Source organism: Equus quagga, chromosome 3, assembly GCF_021613505.1.
Source record: "Equus quagga isolate Etosha38 chromosome 3, UCLA_HA_Equagga_1.0, whole genome shotgun sequence".
Classification (NCBI taxonomy): Eukaryota; Metazoa; Chordata; class Mammalia; order Perissodactyla; family Equidae; genus Equus; species Equus quagga.
The window spans coordinates 76,831,629-76,859,462 of NC_060269.1; the positions used below are offsets into that span (position 1 = coordinate 76,831,629).

The 27,834-nt window shown below is 45.8% G+C and overlaps 1 protein-coding gene across 2 annotated transcripts in view; it reads left to right on the forward strand.

Annotated features, from left to right (window-relative positions):
- Nucleotides 1-27,834, forward strand: part of TSPAN5 (tetraspanin 5) — a 152,734-nt gene that overhangs the window by 102,429 nt on the left and 22,471 nt on the right. For both annotated transcript variants that reach the window (XM_046657129.1, XM_046657130.1), the window contains exon 2: nt 20,911-20,961. In XM_046657129.1, coding sequence (XP_046513085.1) covers nt 20,911-20,961 — 51 coding nt within the window. The remainder of the gene's footprint in view (nt 1-20,910; nt 20,962-27,834) is intronic.

Below are 27,834 nucleotides of genomic sequence, written 5' to 3' on the forward strand. Positions count from 1 at the left end.
TGGGGAGGATTAAACTAGAAAGTGTATTTAAAGGTACTAGGACTGTTTCTGGTATGTAGCAAGGGTTCAGTAATTCTAGTTTAAAATATAAAAGTGTAATTCCATGGGCATCTAATAACTTTTCTAGTTTAATCCGTAAATGAAAAGACTAGATGATCTCTAGGATCTTTGTTGGTTCTAAACATCTCTGCCTTGGATTGGCACCCATTCCTTTCTTCCCAAGTCCGATACCCTTCCTGTCTCCTTATTTTGACCTTGAGAGCAGGAATGCAGATGGAGTGGAGGGTGCATCTGGGAAAGTGGAAACAGCCATGGGTTTAGGGGGCTCTGGCCCCAAGCTGCTGCCTAGAGCTGTGTTGCCTCTGAGCCTCAGTTTCCTCATTTGTCCGGTGAGGGGATAGCATTATCTACTTGACAGGCTGCTGGCAATCATTACTATGTAGAAGGCGCCTGTAGTCCCTGGCACAGGCTGGTGACCAACACGAGGGAACTGTTGTCACTGTCTCTCAGTGTCAAGGGGCCTTTCATCCCTGGGCATCCCAGACCGTTTCTCAGAATGTGCTCATGAACCCTGTCTTCCTTGGAACTCAGTCGCCCTGGTCCCAGTGGCCTTGTCAGCCCCTGGCAGCATGGAGCCATCACGTCTGCCCAGCTAGTGGGGAGATGGCTGGGTGGACAGCAGCAGAGCGGGCCTCACTGGAGGTTCACGGTGGTCTGTCAGCAGTCCTTTCCCTGCCAGGTACCACGCCGAGACTCGATGCTCACGTTGAGGAACTGACTCCCAGTCGAGGGTGGAGGCCGCAGAAATGGTGGCGTAGCTTTCTGACCAAAGCTGCATCTTGTGCTTCCAGCGCAGGGTGAATCTCTCTCTGTTTGAATGTACTCAAAATCTTACTAGGCTTAGTTAGTGATTCTTCTTAGGATCACAGTAATTTTTGGTCTCAAAGCCAAAAGGTTCTGAATTATTATAGGTCTCTTGTTTTGTGGCAGAATCTCTCTTGACCAACCAAATAGGACAAGTAGGTTGCAAATGAAACTGGTTGCAGGCATCCCAAGTTCTGAGGAGTGAGGCGGCATGGACGTTGCCAGCAGGTCTCCTCCCAGCCGTGCTGGAGAGTGGGTCGAGGTCCTGGAGTCCGATACCTGGGTGCCCGCTGCAGCCCAGGTCGCTGGAGTCTTTTGAGCTCAACTCCTACACTTGCAAAGTGAAGGTGTTAATAGTGTTTACCTCAGAGGGTGGTTATGAGACGTGAATGAGGCAATAGGAGTGACATGCTTAACTGCATAAGGTCCATTTTAAGGACGCGAATAAATGTTAGCTCTTGTTTTCACTTACAACAGGCGTATCATTTTAACTCACTGCCCGCATCTGGCAGATTTTCCTTTTGAGAAGTAGTTGTGATAACTACTGTTTTGAATCCTAAATTAGCCCTTACCAGTTTGCAGGAAAAGCCTCTGCTGTCTTTGATCTTTGAGGGCACCTGTCTTAGTTGAATGCAGAATAACCAAATGGAGATGTCTAGTAGGCAGTTAAAAATACTAGCGTCTTCCAGATCCTGTGCTCCACCGCAGTGTGAGCGAGTGCCTGGATGTGAGGACGATGCCTGATGTGTGGGTTGTTCTCAGTGTGCGGATGTGGATGGGGGTCACGTGGCCATCACAGTGGTCAAGAGGCATCTGTGGTTTAGAGCTTGGGGTCTGGAGTAAGGCTTCCTGGTTTTGCATCCTGACTCCACCACTATCACTCTGTGTGACCTTGGGTGAGTAAGTTAACTGTTTGCTCATCTGTTAAATGTGGATACAGTACATTTTTCCCCAGGGTAATTGTGAAGACTGAATGAGATCAATGAGAAGAGATTTACAGTATGGTTGTACCAAACTGGGAGCAGGCAATACCACACTCCCGTTTCCAGCAGGAGAGTGCACAGGTCCAGCCATCATCTGTGACCTTGCAGTATAGTTCATTGGTAGCAAACATAGCTGGTAAATACACATTGGAAAAAATGTCTTTCTCACATTCACAGTGATGGATTAGACACCTATTGAATGCATGATCTCATTTATATTTGGAACTAAAAGAGTCAGACTGGTAAAGGCAGAGAGTAGAATGGTGGTTGCTAGAGGCTGAGAGGGTGGGGGAAGAGGGGAGGTGCTGGTCAAAGGGTGCAAAGTTTCAGTTATGTGGGATGACTGAGTCCTAGAGATCTAATGTACAGCGTGAGACTATAGTTCATAGCACTCCATAGTATACTTGAAACTTGCTGAGAGAGTAGATCTTAAGTATTCTCAGCACACACAAAGAATGGTAACCCTCTGAGGTGATGGATATGTTAATTAGCTTGATTGCGATAATCATTTCACAATGTATCGTATACCAAAACATCACATTGTACATTTTAAATGTATACAATTTTTCTTCATCAATTAGACCTCAGTAAAGCTGGGAGAAATGCAAATTTCAATAATGCCATGGTGGCCCCTCTGAAGTGAGTAAGGGAGCTTTGTGGAGTTGTCATTTGACACCTCATCATAATTGGCTGACTTTGGGTTAACTGTGAGATCTGAGCATGCCAGTCTGGCCTCTAGGTGTTTTGCTGTTTTGTTCGACGTAGTTATGTAAACAAGCATTCTCTATGTAAACGTTGAGGAAAGTGAAAATACTAAAACAGATTAAATATAGAACCAGGCTGGATGCCACATCAGTGTTTTAGTGACAGCAAAAAACATCATCTGTTACATTTAATTATTGTGGCTAGTTTGAGTTCTGTTGGTTTGATAGTGTTTGTGGTTGGTTTATAAATGTATTGGGGATTTTATATTACATACAGTTTCTGCTGCTGCACATTTAAGGAATATTTTAATATTCCTTAAATATTAAACAAGTGAACATTGAGAGTAAGTTTCTTCTTTTAAAGAGGGGCCATACGTCAGTCAAGAACATCAACTTGATCATCGATAGTGTACAGAGAGAAGTCCTGTGCACCGCGGGTTTTCTGACGTGCTGGGCACTCAGTACACGTCTCTCGGTGCAGCTCACAGACGGGACAGAGGAACGCTTTTGCCCTGCTGGATTCTCTGAGCGCTGGGCAGCTGGGTTATTCTGGCTCTGTGGAGGAGCTTCCTTGATTCTTCTTGTGTGTGCTTTTAGAAGAAAGGGGCAAGAGTATTTCCCCCTGTCGTTGCTCAGTGCTCATATCTTCCGTATTCTCTTCATCAGAAATAGCCACTTCCAAATTCTTACCTTTTTCCCCTTAAATTAGATACACCACGATTCTATCTACTGTTACTTCTTGTTCACCTTTTTATATTGGGAAGTCAGCTGTCAGCATGCTCTCAGACCCCCAGTGATAATGTTGGGCTTTCTCGGCCTTTCTTGCCCCGTGAGCTCCATTCTGCTCACAGATGACATCCTCAGTCCTCACTCTGGTTCCCGGAGGTGGGTGGGATCAGACAGAGCGGCTGGGTGTGAGAACAGGGCTGCTAGAGAGAGGCTGAGGGAAGCAGTGGGTTACTCCCTTTATGTTAGCATTTCTGCTTTAGGCAGGCTTCTGTATTTGCACCTGCCTGGCATTTTCTTCAAAGCATTTTTCAGGTGATAACAGTCATTAGCTTCATTGCTGCAGAATCAAGTGAAAGGGATACCAGTGTGGCTGTTGAGAAATAAGAACTTTCACTCCACTCTAGGAGTCATTAAGAAAGATCAGTTTTGTCTGTTGGTTTTGGTGTGATTTTTGCCTAGGAGTTGGAGTGTATTTGTTTAAATTGATCTTAAATTCTGAAATTGATCAAAAGAAACTCCTCTAATAATATAGTTGTCTAAAGTCTATTCACTTTAGCTGTTGGAAGGTGCAAGATTAATATTCCTAAAGCTCAGCTCTGATCATTTTTGTTTTGTTTCTTTTTCAACGTCATGAACTTTGAAGTCAAAAGACCTGGCTTCATTTTCTGGGCTGGTTATATAATCTGTCTGATTCTCACTTTCCTCCTCCACTATGGAGATGATAATACTCACTTCAAAGGATGGTTGTTACGATTAAGTGGTGCATGAGATACTAAGCACAGTAGATGCCAATAAAACTTTAAAAAGATGAAAAGCTAAAAACCTATAATGACCTCTCTGCCCCCACAGTGTAAAATTCAAATTCTTTGATGCTGTGTTCTAGACCCTTCACAGGCTGGCCTGGAACGACCTCATAACTGACCTGTTCTTTCCAGCCAGACAGACAACTTCATTCTTCGATTTCCATAAAATAAAACAGTCACTTTCAAACTTTTTGACCCTCAATATGAAAGACATTTTGACTCTCAGTGTGAAGTACCTTTTACGTATGAAACAAAAGTTTCATGAAGCAGTATCATCTTGCCACGTGAAATACATTCTGTTCTGTTTCATTGAGGAAGAAAATGCTGGTCTTGACCCATTAAACTGATATCAGCAGGTTTTCAGTCCCTCTGGTTGAAAACACTGATCCAGAAGGCCCTCCATCTGCATTTCTTGCATGGAGAACCTCTACCCTCCCTCTAGACCCTTAACCCCATCATGAAATCTTCCTTCATCTTGGCGTCTGGTGGCCTTCTCTGAACTCATCACTTTTTCTTAATCTCATATATGGCATTCCCTGCAAATTGGCTTTTATTTTTTTTTATGTTTATTATTGTCTGTATTTTCTTCTTCTTGTTAATTTTTCCTTCTTCTCCCCAAAGCCTCCCATTACATAGTTGTATATTTTAGTTGTGGGCCCTTCTAGTTGTGGCATGTGTGATGCTGCCTCAGCGTGGCTTGATGAGCGTTGCTAGGTCCACACCCAGGATCCAAACCAGCGAAACCCTGGGCCGTCGAAGTGAAGCTCGTGAACTTAACCACTCGGCCACGGGGCTGGCCCCTGGCTTTTATGTTAATTATTGATTTATAACTTTGTGACTAGATGGTGAGTGCCTTCAGAGCCTGGTCCCTGTGATCATTGGTCAGCCTGTGTGTGTAGTACAGTGCCCTGCCCGCTGAGGCCCTCTGAGGTGTGTGAAGAAATTGCATGGCCTCTTGGATGCTTCACTACCTTTGTGCTGACACTTGAAAGCCTTAAAATTGGGAGTTTGTGTGTGGGCCCTTGGGAGCGGGGAGCTCTGGCCATGACCACTGCCTAGATCGATGTTTTCATGTCTTGGGCTGCCTTGGATTCCTTGCGTATCTAGAGAAGAATATTAAGTTGGGGTTGGGATTCCAGCTTCTGAATGGAGATTCTCAGTTTCCTGTTTCCCAACATGGCTTTGCTGGATCTCAGAGGCTCATTTCAGCTCCAATAGTGTATGAGCAAAGATCCATAGCAGCCTCCTCTCTGATTAAACACAGTGATATCTTTAAACCTCAGCCTTTGCAGCATGTAACAGGTAATGATTTTAGCCCATGAGACCTGCATTTTGTAGCAAAGACATTTAGATATGTTTCCATGTGTGTATACACTGCTCTATAGATCCTGTATGTGATAGTATTTATATACAGTATTTTATTATTCAGGTAGGGCGTTTCATCTACAATGAAAAAATATGATGTAGACCGGAATAGAATATTTATATCTTGACTACACACTGTACCTCACATCTGGAACCCAGTTTTGAGATCCAGACTAATGATGAGACATAGAGGCGTACAGGACCCATTTTATGTTTACACAAATTATCTACCCAAAGGTTGACCTCATTTAAAGGAACTGATTTAATTTAGGAAACTTATTTCTTTCTCTTTTAAATCTAATTTAAGAAGCTTGATCAAAGTAGTAATAGATACCAGAGAAACACTCGTGCAGCTATAGGAACTAACAAATCTAGACATAGTCATATCTGTCAATACGGGGATAAATTACACATCAGAAATATCTAGGAAATTATATATGAAGAACAAATTAACATCTCATGAAGCAAACAGTAAAAAGATAAAACCACACTGATAACTGCATGATAGAATCTAGTACTGACACAGTTTTCATGAATGATGTTCTTTTTAAAGAGGCTGATGGACCTTCAAATTTTTGTAGTAAATCTGTTCATCTATAGGCAGATTTTCTCTTTTGAGCATCAAACACTTATAGGGCCTTATGAAATGAGTTGAGTTTAAGTCAGTGCTCAGAGAATTTGCAGACAAGTTTCCTTATTTAGGTTCTTTCCCATCCAGTCTGCCAGTTACCGGAGCTGAAGTGTGTGTCAAAGGAGGCGGGATTTGTCTTAAAAGAGATTTGGAGAAAATCTTCCTTCAGTATTTAAAGTGCTTGACAAAGTCATGTTCATGTGGAAGCCAGTTTTGAGATGAGGAAGTTAAGATCAGGCTCCTGGCTGCGCCCCATCTGGTGGGACTGGCATGGAGCACTAACGAATCACCCAGGGTCTCCTCATTCACTAATCCTGTTGCATGAAACTTCCCCGCTGGCTCAGGCTCAGGGCAAACTGCAGGCTCTCAGCCAGCTTATTTTTCATCAGCACTCTGCTACCTCCATAAATTCATGTGAACCTAATATATGCTGTCAGCGGTTTACTTTCCCATGGCCACCCTCTCTGGTTAAACAGCTTTAAATGAAATCTTATATTGAAAATGAAAAGAAGTTTCTTGCAAAAGAAAAAAAAGGAAGATTTAAAATCCTCTTTGTAATCTTTTTTTCCCATGGTATATACTATTTCAGTTCTGGTAAAAAATATGCTAGATTAATTGACTAATGCACAGATGACATGACAAGTGCTTTTTGTTATCTGCAAAGTGGGCCTATCTTATGCTTAAGGAAGAGACTTTTCCATGACATTTTTAATTGCAACAGTAGTGTGTTTACTGAGTGCATACTATACACAAAACACATACCTTAACCCATTAATTCTCGCATCAGTCCTGTGTGGATGCTATTACTGCTTCCATTTGCAGGTGAGAAAATTGAACCTGTCATCTTGTCCAGGGTCACATCTAGTAAATGCTAGGGCCCATTTTGAACCTTTGTCACCAAAGGCCATCGTCATTTGACTGTTTACTAGTCATAATTCATACAGTACATTTATACTATCCCTTTTAACTTGAGGAAATTATCAATAGTCTTAAAGATGTAATTCCTATTTCCATTTTGATTTTTTACACTCATCTGGATAGATCATTTTAGAAGCGCGTTGATCTCTAGTGCATTGTTTTATGTCTTCAAATGATTTTAATATCATGCAGCTTTTGTTCAGAGAATGAAAAGTTGTGGGCATTTTTGAACCAGAGAAAATAAGTGCAGCTTATTCATACATCACTCACACTGTTGTTCATCTTGAGACGCTTCCAAGCAGTCTAATAGAAAAGGAAAATTCCAGAGTGCACACACATGGATGGTTTCCCAGGCAGAGCTTGTTGAGAGCCCAGCCTTCCGTCCTGAAACTGAATGGTTTGGCTACAGCTTGTCCTGTATGTAAATTAATTTCCAAGAGTCTGTGTAATAAACTGTTATATAAAAGAGTGATTTGTCAAAACCCATTTCCCCTGTTAAAAATCCGTAACTAGAGAGAGCAGGTTGATATTTCGTGGCTCCTGTGGATTCTGGGTTAAGCCAATACTTTCTCCTTAGTATGCAGTGCTCAATTTCTTGGTGAAAAGACTCCGTTCCATTTCTTTTTATAGTGTCATGAAAAGTTGGAAAGAGGAAAAACTGAGCTGAACATACAGAATAAGTAACTAAATGGTGCGTCAGGCTGCCCTTTTGTTTTCAGATGTGCCCCTCCCCACCCTTTGTGAGTCACTGAGCCAGGAAGGCCGATCAAAGATGCCTCAGTGTATAGAGCATTCATGTGCAGGTTTATTTGCCACCCACAACAAAGGACTGATTGCCTCCAGGCCTTCTTTCACAGGATAATCAATGGATCTGCATCTCCTGGTGTGCTCCTTGTATCCTGCATTCATCTCTCAAGCTGTTCTAGGTTTGGATTGACGTCATCCTTCTGATGCTTTATGTTCAATCTAGTAAAAATATTAAGAGGATTTTAAACAAGAGTATGGAAATGTGAAAAAGAGCTTAAAATGAAGGTATCTGCCATCATTCTTTTTGTGCTTGCTTGATTTGATCAGAATTATAACTTCTGTGATAGCTGTTAAGAAGGCTGCATGGCATTGCTAGGATGTGGCATGTTTCTCTCAAAATTTAGCATTTCAAAAGGTCCAGCAGGAGAAAATACAGTTCTCATTTTAATGTGAACTTGAGGTTCTCAAAGATGATTTTTTGGATGCCTTTGTTACTAATGTTATTAATGAGATTTCATTTTAAGGAGGACATTCGGAATCTAACAAGAAGTCAGTGTACTCCAGATATAGTTTTCTGTAGTGGCTTTGCCTAAATAGGGTGTGTGTCTGCACGTGAGCACACCACGGGCCGGTTAGGTAGGCACCGCCACTCCGCTCATTCTGTATAATGTCCGAAGAATTGAAGTTACGTTCTCCTGGTTTTCTTTAACAGTTATTTCTAACTAAGGCACAATGGTTACTAAAATTTACCTGAAATATGCAGTTATTTCTTAGGACTGTTTTTAATATTTACACTTAAATGAGAACATTTTTAAATGAAAGACTTATACACTGACTATAGCAAAACGTCTGTTTAGTAACAGTCACTTTTTCCCCAGAAAACATATGAACGTCATTACGTTTCTTAGAAAAGAAAGTAGATTTTATCCACAAAAAATTAAAGAAATAAAATTTAAAAACACACACACATAGGCACAGAGAGTATTTGCATTAGGTTAAAAAAAAAAAAAATGTACCAGAAATAGCTCTGACAACGTCTCCTCTGCTTTCTCAGCTCTGAGCTGATTTCCGACAGGGCAGAGCAGAGGAGAGCAAACCATGAGCTCTTGGGTGGGAGGGAAACACCAACTCCTCTTGTGTAAAACAGTAATACTAAATGTGAAGAACTGTGACGAGTCTGAGATTTTGCCCTACCTGTCAGCCAGTATGTTACCCTGCCAATGGAGACGCCAGACTCCCAGGTCAGAGACATAGGACTTTATTAATCTCAGCAGTACTAGGAGCTGCTCACACTGGTAGTATCAATATTTTTCTCATTCTTTCCCTGAGTCCCGATTTCCATAGGGTGATGTAGAGAGGGCCGGTTGACACCTGTATGTGTAATGAGTTGTGTCATAAGAGGGGAACCCTGAGTTTAGGGAGCCCAAAACTTTTATAGTGGGCAGTAAGCCTGCCTGATCCTTCGCAGGATCTCTGTAAGGAAACACTGTATCTTCCAAGGCTGTCTGCTACACAAATTTCCTTGAATAGTCTGTAACAAATGACTCTCTTGTAATTCCATTCAATTTCTCCCTCATGACAAGTGCAGAAACACAAGAAAATTATCTCCCTACACAAGGTACTCTGGAAACAGACACCAAATAAGTGCAGATTCCACGACAACTAATGAGTGCTGATTTTTAAGGGCGGCATGTGTCCCGGATGACATAGCAAGTAGCTGCAGCGCCTGTCTCACTCTGTTATTTTAACAGATGGGTCCAATGTGATATTTTAATTGCATCAAGTATCTATATAGCATATCCTTTTCAAATTGTCTTTCCTTCACTAGCGTTGGGTCACCACAGTCCTTTGTAGTTGGGGCAGGTGTTACTAACCATTTGCGCTTCAAGAGATTGTTATTCAGTGACTTGGCTAAGATGGCACAGCTAGTTAACGTTCAGGTTGTCACTGCAGCTCGGGTTTCCTGACACCCAGTCTGTTGGTCTTTGAGACACACTGCATAACTCTGTCTCCCTTTTGTCTCCTACACAAGGCAAAGGATATTACTGGCCATTAGGGAGGTGACCCCACTCCGGACCTGAGTTCCCTTTTGGTCATTGCCATCCCTCTCAACTAATGTTGAGTCTTGCCCAGCCACACCATGGGGGACTGTTTGGTGGTGGTGCCAGTGGTGTCTGGAGTCAGAGACCAGTTTGAATTAAGAGAAGCTGCTTTCTTTAATGCTTGCTTGTTGCTGCTCTGTGTTTTAATTTCCATTTAATTGATCAAAGCAATCTCTGCTGTTCCAGCCCCTTTCTCTCCCTGACTTAGACTGTACTCACAGGTGAAGGCCTCTCCCTCTGTGGCTCCAGTGACCCCTCCCTCTCCTGGTTTCCTGCTGCCCCTCTGTCAACTTCTCTGCAGGCTCCCTTCTCCCCTCCTCTGTGCACCTCACCATAAATCTTGGTGTTCTCAGGACAATGCCTTGGTCCTCTTCTCTTCTCTGCAGACTCATTATATGGACTTAACAATAACCACAGTAATGGTTATTTACTGAGCTTGTTCTCTGTGCCAGGCACCTTGCAAAGCACATTGTGTGCATTGTCTCACCCAGTCTTCCCAGTGACCCTGTGGGATGGATACTGCTGTTCTCTGTATTTTATAGAAGAAGAAACAGAGAACTGAGAGGCTAAATTATTTGTCCAAGGTCGTGCAATTAGAAAGTGGTGGAGCCTGAGTTCTACCCTAAGTTTGGCTCTGGAGCCACCTTGCTGTCCAGGCTCATGGCCATGTGTGCCCGACTTTCATCTGAGTGGTAACTTGTCTACAACTGAACTCTAAAATTGATCTTTCTCCTAAAATATTCTCCCCTACCAGTATTCCTAACTTCAAAAACGACACCACAGCCTACCAAGCTGCTTTAAGCTAAAGTCTGGGAATTTTCTTAGCTTCCCATTTCTAAATTTCTAAATTTCTCATCTCCCATGAGTAATGAGTAATTCACTCATTCATTCAACAGATATTTATTAAGGACCTACTGTGAAGCACGTATTGTTCTAAGTTTGGGGGATACAGAATGAACTGAACGGACAAAAATCCCTGCTCTGTGGAACTTATGTTTTTGTGGAAATTAATATCCCTGTTTTACAGATTTGGAAACTAAGGACCAGGGAGATCGAGTGCCCTGCCCAAAGTCACATATTTAGGATTCAGACCCAGGCATTCGGGTTCAGGGAACTGTGGTCTTTGCCTTACACCCTGTGCTCCTGTCACCACGTCCCTGAGAATCTCCTCTTTAACATTCTCTTCTGTCTTCATCCTCCTGCCACTGCCTCTGCCTTTGTGGGCTGGGGTCATCGTCGCAGGATTGCTGCTGGAGCCTCCCCACTTGTCTCCTGCCTGCAGTCTCGCCTTCCTTCAGTTCATTCTCTGGACTGTACTGGAATGCTTTTTCTAAGATGCAAATCTGGTTCCATCACTGTTTTGCTTAGAGTCCTCAGTTGGCTTCCCATGGTGCCTCGGTACCCACAACACACAGCCCGTGGTGATGAGGCCCTGCTGAGCAGCCGCCAGCCCTGAGGTTCTCAAGCTGTGCCGTGTAGCACAGTGGCCTGGAGTGCAGGTAAGACAGGGCTTGCCGGGCCCCACTCCCAGTGTCTGATGTCACATGTGGACTGAGAATTTGCATTTCTGACAAGTTCCTGGCGGCCACTGCTGCCGCAAGAAGTGCTGCCTGTGGCCCGGCTGCCCCCTCCAGCCCTGGCGGGGCCGCGGCTCCTGAGGGACATGCTGTTCCAGGCTTCCATCCTTTTGCACAAGGTACTTCCTCTGCAGAAGATGGTCTTCCTCTCTCCTTCCCGTTAAGATACAGTTCAAGTGTCCCTTCCTAGGATGTGTCCTCTGGCCCCGCAGTGACCCGGTCCTCGCCTAGCGGCATGTTTCTGGGAAGGCCCTGTTCCCTGTGCGTGAGTTGTGGTTTTACTTGTTTCCCGCCCGCTGCCTCTAGACCCTTAGCTCTATAAGGAGGCCTTTCTGTCCCTGGCCCCTCCCACAGTGCCCAGTAATATTGAAAATGGTCACTAAATGAGTGGAATTATATAATCCTACTTGTGCTTTAAAAAAGAAGAATCCTGTTTTAATTTTTATTTGCATTAACCCTTAAATCTTGCTTAAGATGGTGTTTAAAACATTAAGGTGTTTCAACACAAAAGCAGTGTACATTGGGTGCATTAACCTTGCAAAACTGCCGTTCGCAGAAGCTCACTACTTGGCTATTTAACGCAAACAGCAGGAGCTTATTCCACAAGGGCTGGTGTTGGTCTACAGATAACTGATTCATTTCTCATGCCTACGGTTTGAAATACTCAAGTTATCCCCCAGTCCTCCTCAGCCTTCACAACATCTCTCTGGTATGTTCTTCACTTGGGTTTTATCTAATCAGAGCGTTACAGATGGAAGAGCCCAGGCGGTGTGAGCCTTGCTTTTACGGAGACAAAGATTAGTGGGCTGTAAACTTGCAGCCTCCATGTTTTCATCCAAAATTGCATAGCGTAATCCCTCATATTCCTTTCTGTGTGTCTGCATTGCCTGCACAATTTCCAAGGAGAATATAGGTGTTATTGCCTGCAGAGCCCTCCCCTTTTCTCTCCCTTACCGTCTCAGATTACTAGTTCTCGCCAGAATGTTAAGCTCCAGACTCTAACAAAGGAGCTGCCAAACAAGACTGTGGACATTTCTTCAAGGGTGTCCTGGCCTTCTGGTGTGGCGAAAGTTCAGGGGCAGAGCGCTCTTCTGTCCTCTCTGGGAGACAGGAGGAGAGCACCCAGGGCCACAGCGCTTGGGAACTGGAGAGCTCCACCCCTTTCCCAGGCTCTGCTGTGCCGGATCGCTTTGGGAACCGTTTCTTCCGCTTCCAAAATTCCACAGGCAAGCAGAGGGCAGCTTCAGGTGGAAGTGTGGCCGAATTATGTGTTCCTTCACATACTGAGTGACAACAGCTGACCCTGTAGTTCAGAACCACCAGCGTTTCTACTCAGTTACTTGGAAAGGAACGCTGCCCTCTGCCAGATCATTATTGGTCTCTGGAGCACCATCAGCCTCGTGCCTGTTCTGCACATTTTATCGTTAACAGTGAGCTTGTCACAGGACTAAGCATGAAGGAAATTAATCTGATCTCTTATTTGTGTCTCAGGACCCTCTTGGTTGCAAGTAACTGCCCCCAAAGTAGCTTGAACTAAGATAGGAGGGGGGATATGTATATGCCCAGGGGCATGGTGGGGACCACAGGACCAGGAATTGGGGCCGAGGCTCCGGGGACAGAAGTTACTGTGGTCTCTCTTCTGCTTTCTCTGCTTGCTTTCTCCACGGCAACCCCAGTCTGTTCTAGCATAAGGGAGACTGAGGCTGACAAAAATCACCGCGTCCAATACTGCATTCCTGGGGAAGGCAGTCTCTGGTTCAGCATAGTGTTTAGTGGAATGGTACTTCCTGAGTCACATGTCTCACCTTCGTCAACTCATCAGTCTAGAGAGCGTAGAGTGGGAGTGGACCTTCCTTTGCAGACATGGCTGCAGGGGCCCACCCTTGAGGGTGGGGCCGGTGTTCAGAAAGGGAGGGTGTAGATTGAGCAGCTGCCCAAATCAACACTGGTTATAATTTATAACCCACATTCTTCCAAAAGGATTGTATATTAAAAAGTGGCAATAATGAAAGCAAAACCCATTTACAGAGGATATAATACAAAAACAAGCAGAGATAAGGTTAGGGAGAGGGAAGATGCATCAAGAAGCCCTAATGGGAAGAAACTTATTTTAATGTTGGATTTAAAAATTAGTAGGTTTTTAAATTCTGGGGCTGATGATCATACCCAGAATTCCTGAATCAGATTGCTAAGATAAGACATAGAAAAGATTTGGAATTAAATATGATCTCAGTGTTCTGACTAGGATTTGTTAGTTTCTTTTGAAAGAAACTGTGTACGTGGTTCTCAGAAGGATGCTCCAGCGGGTACCAAGAGGGAGACGGTGAGTTGGAGGACAGGTGCTGCTGCCTTCTGACATGGGCACCTGCTGTCTGGTGAGCACAGCCCCTATCGCTTCTCTTTTCTGAGCTCAGGTCATGTCACTCCTTTACAGTGCTCTGTGTGTGTAAATGTCAAATAGGGCACAGGCAGCAAGTGGTCCAGAAGTTCAGAAGAGAGAGGGCCCTGATCTCTGAGCACGAGGATTCTTTCTCATACTCGGAGGAGGCAAGAGTTGAAGCAGGGTTTCATATTGACACATCATAGGTCTGGAGAAAGGAGGTGGGCAGAGAAATGCCTGAGGAAGGGGGAGGAACTAATATGCAGGATTATGCCAGGTACCCGTGATGGCTCTTTGAATCTCACCCAGCCCTCACGTTGTCACATTGGCCCCTACTGTTGTTTTGTGCATTTCCTTAGGTACCTTTAGTCTCTCTACATGACAGATGAGGACCATGGGGCTTTAGGGAGTCAGGAAACTCTCCAGTGGTTCTTTTTCTTTCCAAAGACAAACCCCAGCCATCACCCTGCCTTCAAAGCCCACCCCAGCCTGGCTGTGGCTACCTGCTGCCCTGTGCTCTCCGGCCCTCGGCTGGCTGGTCCTCCGACCTGCCTGTACCCTCTGCCTTAGGGCCTCGGCCAGCTGCTCCTTTGCCTGGAACACTCTTCCCCAATGTCAGCCAGTCAATTCCTCCCTGTCCTTCGTGTTTTTGCCTGTGTAGCCTTCTTAATGGAGACTCACTTTGTCCAATCCAGCTTAATATTACAGCACCCCCTCCACCCTGCGCCACATTTCAGTCCCCTTATGCTGGCCTCCTTTCCCACAGTGCTTCTTATCTTCTAAGTCTGTATAATCTACTCATTTATGTTTCTTTTTATTGCTCTTCCCTCCCCACACACCCCGACTAGAATGTCAGCCCCATAAGAACAGGCACTTTTGTCTGTTTTGTTTCCTGATTTATCCAGAGTCCCTGGAGGGCTGCCTGGCTCATAGTAGATGCTCAGTAAATGTGTATTGAATGAGTGAAGAGCCTTTCCCGAGATCACAGAACCATGGAGCGCCCGAGCGGGGGTCAGCAGGCTGTGTTTTTGGGGAGAAGTGAAGTGTGAGAAGTTGGCCCCGGCTCGGATGGGGAATGTCCTGTTTACGAGTTCGAGACTTATCTGTCCTGCCGTCTTATCCTGAGGATTCCGGGCAGTTGGAATGTACAGACTGGGACACCAGGTCCCAGTGGCAAAATTGGGATTGACTTTCTGTGTATTGAGTTTTCCACTGGCCCATGCTTACTCCTTTGACGTGGCAAGAATTATGCCTCGAGGCTTTTTATTCCCCAGGTCAGCCCCCGCTCTGTAAAGACAGCAGGTGTTTTGTTAACGTAAGCATTTAGCTCACTTGTATGGAGCGCTGTACCCCACCCAGAACTGGTGCGTTAAAGTGTCAGAAAACGTCTAACAAAAAGTGCCTGTGTTGCAGTTTTAGGAAAATACATCTTTCCTAATGGCACTCTTTCTGTTTTCTCTCTTCTGTGCCAAATGTTCTCAGTGCATCTCTCCTGTTCATTCAGGCAGAGCGTAAAATTTTTTTAAAAACTTTATCAGAATGGGGAAGGGATGACAATCCCTCCGTTATTATTTAGGATGATGTTTGTGAGGTTCCCATTGAGGTGAGAAGACAGATGTGATTTTATTTTCCTCTGTCGTGTTTACCTTGCTGCGTTGTTATATGAGTCTGTTCACAGGATGCTGGGCAGAGGCATTGACGTAATTGGTATTTTTTAAGCAAAGAGGATTCAAGGTGTCAACTTAAGAGCTGCCTGTGAACTTGAATGTAGACCTCTACATAACTGCTTCCTTTTATGAACAAAAGGAGTGCGTGGTGGTGGGCATGTACATAGATTTTAAAGAGTTTATTTTTTAAAAGTATAGAAGCTGAACTTTCCTTTAAAGCAAATTCACATAGCAGCCAAAATACACATAAAAGAAAACTGTCCTTCAGAAATGCCACTAGATCTCAAGCTGGTTATGAAATTGGCACCCGAGAGTTATTTCTGTCAGAGAGGACATTAGATGAATCCTGAAGAGCCATGGTCTCCGTGTAGAAGATGCCAGAAACATAACATTATCCCGAAGACTCCCCTCTCCTTCACCCTTGGCCCCTCACCATACGCAGTCATCACGAAGATGTCAGCTTTACTTCTAAATAGTCTCACTTCCATCTGCTGCTTCATCACATTTCAGTCCAGGACCTGAGCAGGTCTCGTCTGCATGACCAAAGCTGCCTCCTTCTGGTCCCTGTCTGTCTACTCTGGACTCTCCCTGATCCTTTCTGCAGCCCAGGTTGTTCTGTTTCCAAAGCCCAAATCGGATAAAGGCTTGCCTCCTCACCCCATCCCAGCCCGCCACACACAGAGGGCCTTTACGTGGCTTCTTCTCACTCTTAGGGCAATGACTGAATTCCTTGATGTGGCTTACAGGGCCTGCATGGGCTGGTCCATGCTTGCATGTCTCATTGCAGACCTGCCGTACATTCCCCTTGTCCCCCATTCCCTGTGTACCAGCCATACCAGCCACCTTATAGACGGTTTTACTTGCTCTACTCCTCTCACCACAGGGTCTGTGCACATTCTCTTCCCTCTGCCTGAAACACCCTTCTTTGCTTTGCCAGTTAACATCTTCTCATCTTTCAGACACCAGTTCCTACATCCCTTACTTAGAGAAGGCTTCCTGGACCAGTTTCTGGGTCAAATACCCCTCTATATACTCTCTATTAGCCTTACTTTCTTCTCCGTTATGGCACCATCAAGGGTGATTTGTATGTTACACTTTGATCATTTGATTAAAGTCTCTCTCTCTCTTGCTGGACTGTAAGCTCACTGTGGGCTGGCCCCTGTATCTGTTTTCTTATCTTCCTTTATCACAAGACAAAAGTAGTACCTAGAACAAAGTGAGAACTCAGGAATATGAGTTGAAGATTGTAGATGGATGAATGGCTTCTTGAAGTATCTATTTTTATACCAGTTAGAATGGAGTACTGGTCCATTTCCAAGACGTTGGAGGCTCAGCATGGACTAAAACAACAGATGGAGGAAGAGATCTTCCATTCGTAGGCCTCAGAGAAAAGGGGGCGATGTGTCCCTCCGGGCAGAGACCCCAGTCACCTGGTCACATCCTAGGGCCATTTCCCTCCCAGCTTTTCCTGAAGATCCGCTCTGCTGGCTCTTGTTCTGCCGAGCCTGGTGGGCTCCCATCAGTGCGCCACTCCCTCAGTGTCCACCTAGTGCCATTCTCACGCTCAGTCGGGAAGACAGACCTGTGCCTTGAATGCCTAGAAATTAAAGGAGCTATTTTGAGTCTTAGGACAAGAGTTTCAGTATAAATCTCTATCCCTTCTTTGGCCGGACAAACATTTTATGCTCATCAGGAAAGTACTAACGTAGTTTTGAGGTTGAGTTGAGAAGTCAGATTTCCTGAGCAGCCCAGCTCAGGCACCTATGTGATCCTAGGAGAATTACTTAAGGTTTCTAAGTTTCTATTTCCTCAGTAGAAAATGGGGACAGGATTGTACCTACTGCGTGGGATTGTTATGGGTACTTTGTCCAATAGTAATATAGTGCAAGCCACATGTGTAATTGAAATGTTCCAGCAGTTATATTTAAAAAGTGGAATCAAATAAGTGAAATTAATTTTAATACATTTTAACCCAGTATATCCTAAGTATTATCATTTCAACATGTAATCAATAATAAAACAGCTATCAATGAGATATTTTAATTCTTTGTATTCATATTAAGTCTTTAAAACCCAGTGTATACTCTACAGTTACCAGCACATCTCAGTTTGAACTAGCCACGTTTCACATGCTCATTGGCTAGTGGCTGCTGTATCAAGCAGTGTGGTTCTTATCAATTCATATAAAACACAGTACCTAGTTCATACTCAATGTTCAACAAATGCTGGCAAAGTTATTGTTATTCCCTGTAAAATATCAAAATTGGATGGACAGACATTTGTCCTGCGTGCTTGCAGTTTTTGCTTCATGGGAAGACAGCTCAGATCTGTTGACTTCAGTGCTCTCGGCCGCTCCCCTCGGGTGGTCCCTGGGTTTCGGAATGAGGTCAGTTTGCTGGTTTATGGTCATCTTTCTTCGGGAGGCGGGAAGGGGAAACAGTGCACCTCAAGGGCGGTGTGCCTGGCTCTGGCTTTTGGCTCTTCTCTGTGTAATTATTTGGAGCTGGAACAGCTTGATTTTAAAACAAAACACATGGGCTGAGAGGAATGGGGAGGCCCTGTGCCAGTGGTGTAGCCCCGCAGGTATGTGCAGGCAGAGGCCCCTGCCCCTCTCCACTTGCTTAGGTATCAAGTGTTTTCCTTCACTTCACATTCAGTGTTGTTTCTCCCAATCTTTAAACCCTTGTTTGGAAAGTCACAGTGAAAGCAGGAAACACCGGAGCAAGATTATAAAGGAAATCGTCTGTGTGACTTCTTTAAATTCCGTTTTTTTCCTCTCTCCTTTTTGTGGAAAACCATTGGTTTCCAATCTGTTTACGTGGTTTGTGAAGGAAACAGGTTTTTCAAAGTGCCAGGAGAGAGGAGAACTTCATAGAAAGAAGAGAACGCTGACCCACCATTGAATTTTCTCTTCTCCTTCCGCTGCTGACACCAGCGTGGGGAGCTTCTGCTCTACACTGGCTCTTAGGTGAAGGCAAGGTTTTATTTCTTTTTACCTCCTCAACTCCCTTTGCTTGCTGGGGGAGGAATATTTCACGTCCTCATCATATCCCATGTAATTCTAACCTAATTGCATCAACTTTTTGACCATGGGGGAAAATGGGAAGTTCTGAGTTGATGTTAGGCTCATCTTGGTTCAAATCCGTGCTCCTCCTCTCAGAAGGTGTGTGCCTCTGAGCAAATTAACTCTCTCAGCCTCATCTTTCTCCTTCTTAAAGTGGGGTTAATCGTAGTGACTATTCAAAATAAAATTCTTGAGAAGCTGTAGAGAGACACTGCACACCAAGCAATGAGCACAGTGCCTGGCAAGGAAGAAGAGAAGTCAACGTTAGCGATCAGGCAGGGCCCAGCAGTAACACGTCCACCAGGAGGGCCAGCTGCCCGCAGTGTCCTCTGCCACACCATCCCCCCGTTGCTGTGGTGACACAGGACTGAATACTGCATCAGGGAGGTGACCGCATGTTTGACCCCCAGGAGCTCAGGCATCCGAAAGGTAGGCGTTTCATGGAAGGAGTGAGGTACATTCGTGTGAAGCCAGGCGCTCCATGACCTGCAGGTCTGCTGGGGTCCTTTGTGTGCACTTGTCCCTTGTTACCCTGTTGTGCCGGGCCCTGCGAACATGGGAGTAATGTGCTGAATTCTTTTATTCCTGTATGCAGAGTCCGAAGTCCCTCTGAGTCGTTCAGGGGACTGGTGCATCCGTTGTTTCAGATCGGAACCGCAGAGTGAGACAGCTCTCTGGCTAGGGCAGTAGAGGGGCTGACCCAACATCTTCGGCTGGGATGTTGAAAACAAGAAATCATCCTAAATGCTTTTCAAACCTCTAAGAGCCAGGGTAGGAAGAAAGGGGCCTTCAGTTTGTGCCAAATCCAGGACATGCTGAAGCTTCTCTCTAGGGGCCCAGAACGTCTGGTACATCATCTCACTAGAACGCCAGGGACTTGTCAGGAGATTTGGGAGGTTCCCCTTTTTAAAGCACTGCCACATCTTCAGAGCCCTCAGTCGTGTGTTTTCTCAGGCCCCCTTTTCCCTGTGCTCCTGCTGTTTGCCCAGCCCCTGTTGGGTTTATTATCCGTGGCCTACAAAGTGTCAGTGCCTCCCCACTCGGATGGTGGAGGCCTCGCCAGGGGATAGTCCTTAGGTTTCCCCGAGAGGGGAAGGAATCACCAGCCTCACTCTCGTGTTCTCTGCGCAGCACTGTCAGTGAACGGCTCTCCTGACATTTAACTTAATCAAGATGTTAGCAGAATAAGCAATGTGTGCTGCTGCCGTGGGGCTGAAACTGCTCGTCAGCCTGCCCACACTCTCCTCACGTCAGTGTTTGGAAAGGAAATTCACAGTTGATGTTGATAATAAAGATGAGGAATAAGAAGTGTCTTTCCTCAAGGCGAGTTACACCCAGTCCTGATCACTGAGCTCTCCGTGGGTGGACAGCCCTGTGCAGTGTGTCATCAAACCTGTGACGCCCTGATAAGACACATTATTTTAGAAGCAATCAAGGAAAAAAACAAACTATGAGATACCATCGATTTTAAGACACATCCCGATTTCAGAGATGTTAAAATGTGGGGGAAAAATGTGTATCTTGGAGCAGATGGAGTACAGTGAGAACTGATTAAAATGGGAAGTCCCCTGGTTACCAGTTGCTCCCCTCCTGTACTCGGCGCATCTGATGGACAGCACTGGGAGAAATGTGGGTGTGGATGAGAGGCGCCCTGTGCTGGGGCCGAGTGCATCTTTGTGCTCTCCTTTCACTCTGGCTCGCGTGTTATTTGTGTGCTCTGTGTTATATGTGAAGTTATGGCACTGAGTCGAGACCAGGCTGAGTCAACGGAAGTCTTCTCAACCACAGTATAAGTAATCTAAATTTCTGAAAAACAGAAGAATCCAGGAATTTTCTTTGGGTCACGCTGGACTTGAAAAGATTCATGTTACCTTCTGAAGGAGTAGTGAAATTTTGCTGAGGGACCACAGGGCTTCTGCGTGCGCTCTCTGACCAGCCCATCTCTAATGCTTGATGGGGAAGAGAGAATCACCCACGCTTCTAAATTCATGCTCCTGGTCATCCGTTTCTGAGGGAATGTGGGGCTCGGGTTTATGGGAGCTCACTGTTTCCTCTCCTGCCCTTTTACCTGCCTTTTAGGCAGCATTCAGCATTACTGATGACTTCCATTTTACTCAAGATGCTACCTAATTATTATTCTTCATAATCTGAGTGAATTCTAAGCACCTGCATGTCCTCAACCTTATTAATGCTGTAATAACTTTCATCAAGGGGATTATGGTATTTCTTTTCCTGTTAAAGACTGTTACTCAGGTTTTACAGAAAACTGTTTCTTAGCCAGGTAAAGCGACAAAAGAATTGATTGAAAACTTTCTTTATTTGTATTAGTAAAAACATGTTGTTTGCCTTATACTTATGCTGCTCTCTCTCTTTCAGTTTTTGGGAATAGCATTTCTTGGAATTGGACTGTGGGCATGGAATGAAAAGGTAAGTTGAATCTCATGAAAATGCACACATTCTGGTTGTTAGAGGCTGCACATTATGTTGTATGTCGTCTCTTTTTCCTCTTTCACAGCTGCAAAAGTACAAAGAAACATGGCTCTAGAAAGTATTCTTGGTAGATAACGTCATATTTCAGAGTCTCTAGGAAAGGAGCCTAAATTGATCACCACATCAGAATAATGACAGAAGTAACAACACACGTGCGTAACGGAGAGCGTGTGTTAGAATTTTGTCGGTTACCACAGCTACGTGTTCCCATGGCACACTCCGTCACTCGGGCATGAGAATTTCAGTAACGCTTATCGATATCACTACACCACCTGTAGCCTATTTTCTCTTTTACTTCTTAAACTCTTTGGAAGAATACTCAAGCCATAAAAATGACTTTTTGGTGTGAGCATTATGTGATAAGCTGTTAGCATGTGGCATGAAGGAAGCTGGACGTAATTCATGTGTCAGCATGAGATAACCCTATCATTAGGGCTCAAGAACGTGAATCTTGTCTGCTGATGGGAAGTGTTAAGGAATATTCAGAAGTTATGATCAAATATAGTATAGGAAAAGGAAAAATCCAGAAATATGGAGTCGCATCTTCTCGGCTACAGTGAAGATACAGTGTTCTGGACAGTTTTTCCTCTAAGTAACACACTCGTGACACCACTGCTCTGTGTCCACTCCTCCGCTTTACTTCCCATCCACACCTTCTCATTGTTTCTCTACAACTTCCCCTCCTGAGGCCAAGCACTGGAATTCGAAAATGAATACCAACTTTTTTCTTCCCTCTTTGGAAGTGAAATCGTTGGCAGCATTTTATCTATACTGGTATTTGGCTACATAGTGAAGCTTTATTATCTCCACTGTGTGAGAGTGAGGGAGTATGTGGATTGGTTAAAAGTAGTAAACTAAGAAGTTAGCTTAAATTTTCCCAGAAGATTATCTCTTTGGTATTTCGCCCTCTGAGCCTGACCACGCCTGAAGTCAAGCGTTCCTTTGAACTGTTATAGATGTGCTAAGAAAGGGGAGAAGATGAAAAGTCCCGCAGACAAAGCCCCTCAGATGCCAGGAGGAATTTCCACAACTAAAACCATGTTCAGATAGACTGCATCACGTAAGGGTCCAAGTAAATCCTGAGTTTGGAAACTGAACCACCTTCTGTTTATTTACCAAGTACTTCTACAGAATGTAAAATGTTTTATGGAAAATGAGCCATCTTCCAGCACATTATGAGGCAGGACAGTGGTTATATATGAAGGGAGATGAATCAAGTTCCCAAAACAGAGGCACTTTCATCTCTAGAAACTTCTATGTTGAATCCTGCCTTCTTTTGGATTATGATTAGCTTCTGCTGATCCCTTGTAAGCCTGGAGATGTGTATTGGTGGAGTCTCAGAAATCTCACCTTTAGGAGCCCTCTGGTTGGCTCAGTTCCAGATAACACAGCTTTTGATGCCTGTCCTTCAATAAGAGCCCATTTCTGTCTGCTTTGAAAAGATGCTGGAAGGCTCTAAATGAACTAATTGTCGATTCTAGCAGTAAACAGACAATGGTTTGTTTTGAAGGTTTTTTTCCCTTTGAAATATAATTATCTTTTTGTTTTGTCAGTTGCCTCAAATGGCTCTTCTCTGGTAAAATCAGAGACTTCTCAAACGGGCTGTATTCTACAGGTCTCAGGGCAGGGATGAACGGGCTTCGGGGGGACGAAACAACAGTCCCTCGTTTGTCAGGGCCACTCGCAGTAAATGGACAGTTTCTCTGGAGAGCTGACAGCCCTCGGCCGAGGTCACCCACGTGGCGGTAGTAGAGAGTAAACGACACGCAGTAGCCCAGTTTGGTGCGCACTTGCTTCGCATCTGGGCCTGGGGTGGGGACGTGGCAGTGAATGACGGGGAGTCCCTCCCCTGTGGAGTGTGCATTCCCATGGGCGTGCTGAGGGCAAGCAGTTAATTAGCCAAGGATATGCATCCAGGTACTGTGGAGTGCTGCCGAGAAGCATATGAGGTACAGGGTGAGGGCTAGTGGGGGGTTGATCTCTCTTAGGTAGAGGGGTTGGGAACAGCCGCCCTGAGGAGGTGGCATTGGAGCAGAGACCTGCATGCAGTAAGAGGGATCTGCAGAGCACTGGGGGAACATCATTCCAGGCAGAAGGAATAGCAGGTGTGGTGGCCCTGAGTCAGGGACTTGGAGATTCCAAGGGGCAGGAAGAAGACCAGTAGGACTGGAAGGGAGAGAGCAAGAGCAAGAAGAAGTAGGGATGTGGCAAGAGAGGCAGGCAGAAGCCAGAGCAGGCAGGGTCCTGCAGAAGGTCAGTGAGAGGAAGTCACCACAGCATCGTGATAAGGGAGTGTCCTGCTCTGGCTGTGTTTTAAGATCGCTCTGGTTGCTGTGTGGAAAAAGAGTACAACTTTGGGGTTGAACAGACCTGAGTGCAAATATTGCCTCCCCCATTTACCGTCTGAGTGACTTTGGGCAACTGCATTAACTTCTCTGAGATACCCTTTCCTTGTTTGTGCAGTGGAGACACTAACATCACCTCCTAGGTTGCTGTGAGGATCAAATGAGACAGCTCCTGACACAGTTCCTGGTATAACGTAAATGCTCGCTGGAGACATGGCCCCTTTCCTGGATTCATTACTACAGTGTGTCCACTCCTACATGGGGACAAGAGCAGAATGGTGACTTTGAAAGCTGCCTCAAATTTTAGGAGAGTTCCAGGCTCTCACCCGTGGACCAGAGAATTGGCTTTGTTTTGGGGTCTCTTAAGGAGGATGTGATGCATGTCAGTTGCCTTGGTAACTGCAAAGGCTGCTCTGTCGAGCCCCTTTGGGTTAACTTCTAAGCTAGACCAGGCCTGTGATGGGATGATGTTCCGAGGTGAACCACAGCTGGCAAGGGCGGTGAGCAGCACATGCTTGCTGGGCCCACAACCCCAGCCCGTGCATCAGTAGACCCCATGAGATGTGCTGACATGCACACGTTCTTATGTGAAGTGCAGAGACAGTGGAGGCAAACAGGGTACGCCTCACGCTTCCTTCATACCAGGCTGAGCTTTACAACATTATGGTTGAATATTAGACATAATAATTAATTCATTTTATCTGAATTCCAAATCAACTGTGAAGATGCAAAGGATGAGTGTCTCTCCAGGGGAAACTGATTTGTGTGCAGTTTTTCAGAAATCATAGGATCTGCTGTTTTAGGAGGAACGTTAACAATTATGTAGCAGGAATCAGTCTACAGCAAGCTTGGCAGCATCCAGCTATAATCAGCTCATTCATTCGGGTGACACTTATTGAGCGCACAGCCCGGGACAGGGCTTGTGCTGGACTCTGGGGATGTGTTTCCTCAGGGAATTTACATTCGAGAAAGGGTGTATAAAATATATACTTACATACATAAAATAATACAATAAATGCTAATTTGGAGTGTATGTAAATTTAACAATTCCTGTGGCAAAGTGCTCACCACTTCTGTCTCTTTGGGTTTCTCTTACTACTAGGAAGACCTTCCTTCTACCAAATTAGAATCATGTCCTACTAGTTTTCATTCACTGATTATGGATCTACCCTGCTGGATCCCACAGAATAAGTCCTTCTCCATATTAGTCCTTGAGGTGGCCATGGTGTGGTTCCTTCTGAGTTTCCAGGCCAAACCTCTGCTTCTCCGAGGCTGGAGTCCCCTCTCCATCTTGTTCATGCTCCTCTGACCTCACTCTGTGTGTCTTCTGACCACTGAGAGGATGCTTTAGGGGTGTGGAGGGTATGGCCCCGTTATGTCTCTTCTCCCCTTGTCTGCTATCAGTGCAGCTGGAGGTGACATGTTGACCACTGGGAGTCCCCAGGTGCTCTCAGATCCAACTAGATCTGTCCACCTCACATCGGCTGGTCTTCAGAGTCCAGTGAAGAGTCCACACTCGCCCAGTTAGGGTTCCACTCACTTCTCTACCTGCCAAGACTACACTGCAGCCTGAGGCTGGCGTCCAGCAGGTTCCCCGTTCCACGCAGCTTGGTTTTTGCTGTATGTTTGACCAAGCTCCTTCCTCAATTCCTTCTTCTAACTCAGGCCTGCCTTTAGCTCCTGGCCCCAGTGCCACCTGGGTAATTCTGACTCAGCAGGTCTGGGGTGGACCTTGGAATGCTCTGTTTTAGCAAACCCCCTAGATTGTTCTGATTGCAGTCAAGTTTAGTTGTCACCGATATGTTGAGCAGCCCAAGGACAGAACCCAGTGATATGTCACTTGAGTTTTCCTTTGGGGTTGACATTCATTTACTTATGTGTGCCCTTGGGTGTCATCACTTAAGCAGTTTCTAATCCATCTACTTGTCGTTACATCAGACTGATTTGCTGCATCTTGTCTTTGTAGATAGACTAAATCCTCCACTTCATCTCTGGTTAACCAGCCTAGGGACTTCATTGAACCTGGCACTTTCTTATTTATTTATTTATTTTTTTAAAGATTTTATTTTTTTCCTTTTTCTTCCGAAAGCCGCCCGGTACATAGTTGTATATTCTCTGTTGTGGGTCCTTCTAGCTGTGGCGTATGGGACGCTGCCCCAGCGTGGCCCGATGAGCAGTGCCATGTCTGCACCCAGGATTCGAACCAACGAAACACTGGGCCGCCTGCAGCGGAGCGCGCGAACCCAACCACTAGGCCACGGGGCCAGCCCCATGGCACTTTCTTATTGAGTCCATTCTGGCTCCCGGAGCACATCGTTTTCTCATGCAGGTACTCAGAAACTCTTATCAGCGAGGCAGGGACTAAGGCTGGGTTTATCACTCCTCCCTTCTAGAAGCACTTTCCTCACTTGGCTTCCAAGATATCACATAGCCCCGATGTGCCCTTCTCACACTCCTTTGCTCATTCCAGCTCGATTCCATGACCTCTAAATTTTGCAGTGCTCCAGGCTTGGTCTTGCGACCTCTTCTCCCTCGTCACCCCTGCCCTAGGAGGTCTCATCCAGGCTTGGGATTTTAAACCCCATCTATCACTGATGACTTTCACATTTAGATCTTTGGTCCCGACCTCATCGCAACTCCAGACTCCTTATAGCCAGTAGCCAGCCCAGCATCTCCACTAACATGCTCAGCGGGCTTCTGAAACTTAGTGATCCAAAGCAGCACTCCTGAATCCCCCCTCACACTGGCTCTTCCCAAATGCAGTAAACAGCAGCTCCGTCCTTCCGCTTGCTCCGTATCCTTGACGGCTTTCTTTGCTTCCCATGCCACATTGGGTCCGTCAGCAAATACCATCAGTCTAGCTTGAAACTGTACTGCGAATCTGCTTTCTTCTCATGCCTCTGTCATCACTCCCTAGTCTAGGCTGCCACCACATCTTACCTGCCGTGGTGCAGAAGCCTTCCCTCATTCCCCTGCCTCTGCTCTTGAGCCCCACTCCCACCCCAGGCCCATCACCACACAGCAGCTGAGTGATCCTTTTAAAATGTGAGACAGATCCTCCACTGAGCCTGCCATCTCACTCAAAGACGTAGATGCCGCTCCATTACTTTTGGGACCATAGTTCCCATAATGTGCCCTCCCCCACTGTGCCCTAGCACCTGCTCACCATCTTGCTGTTCCTCCAGCATCTCAAATAGACCTACCACCCCAGGGCCTTTGCACCTGCTCTCCCCCTGTCTGGTGCGCTCTCCCCCAGAGACCCACATCAGTGTTTTCCTTTACTCCCTGCTCTCTGCTCAAATGTCACCTTTGTCCACAGGCTTTCCTGGCCTATTTAGAGTAGCCACTGTTACCCCATCCCCCAGCTCTTCCTTCCCTTCCCCTGTGGTTTGCCCCTATGTGTTTTCATAGGACTTAGCACTTCTGCACTAACAAGGACTTTTTCTCTACCCAAGGAACTTTCGTTTACTGCTCCACCCCAGTACTGGAACATTAACTAGCACATAGTAGGTGTTCAGGAAGTACTGCTTGTAAAAGAATGCATGAAAGATGAATGGGGAGAGCATCCTTTTAAACCCCAGCTGTATCACTCCAGCCGTGGCCTCAGGTCTCTAGTTGGCATATAGAGCATAACAGTTCTTACAGCAGAAAAGGAGTAAAATTACATGTGGTTTCTGGTGTCTGATATGATGGTGGTACACTGTTAGGAACAGCAAATCCATTAAGCCTGGGTATCAGAAAACTTTAGTCTCATTTCGTGGAAAAATTAGGGTATCTTTCCTTTTCCACTTTGCCCAATGCTTGTGCTTATGTCTTCGGTTTAGGTGGGATGAGCAGCTCTGCTCAGTACCGACCATGGCAGTGAGGGGCTCAGTAGGGTGGGGAGCAGGAGCAGTGCCCTCCCTGGTCCCAGTGAGCCCCGCTTCCCGCGGTCGGGGTGTGTGTGTGTGTGTGTCCCCTGCCGACCAGCACTGGAGGGTGTAACAGGACAGCTTGTCTGGCCTGAAGGCCCCTTGAGGGCAGGAGCCTGTCTCATCTTTCCCCCTCAGTCTGGCGCCTCCCACACCTGCACGCCCGGGAGGCATCTGTGACCGACACACAGTGAGAAGGCGCGCAGAGCGGTACACATTGTAGGACTCCATGAAGAGGCTTCGTTTTTACTTCCGTGATCTCTGGACCCCTCGAGGTAAAGTTTGAGGATGACTTCCTGCTTCAGAGGTGAGGAGAGTGAGGCCCAGAGGCGTCACACGGGGAGCTGGCCCCGTCCGGTCCCTCTGTCCCCTCCTCCTCCTCCTGGGACGGACGCGCTGGAGCAGGAGCGCAGCGTCGGAGCGGCTGGGCCTGCGCTTTCTCCCCGCCCCCGGGACAAGGGACTCATCCCCTGGAGGCCTCCTGACCTCTGTCCTTGGTCGTCTGCTCCCTTCACACCCTCCGGGCCTGCCTGTCGCAGTCGTCCGGTGGACTC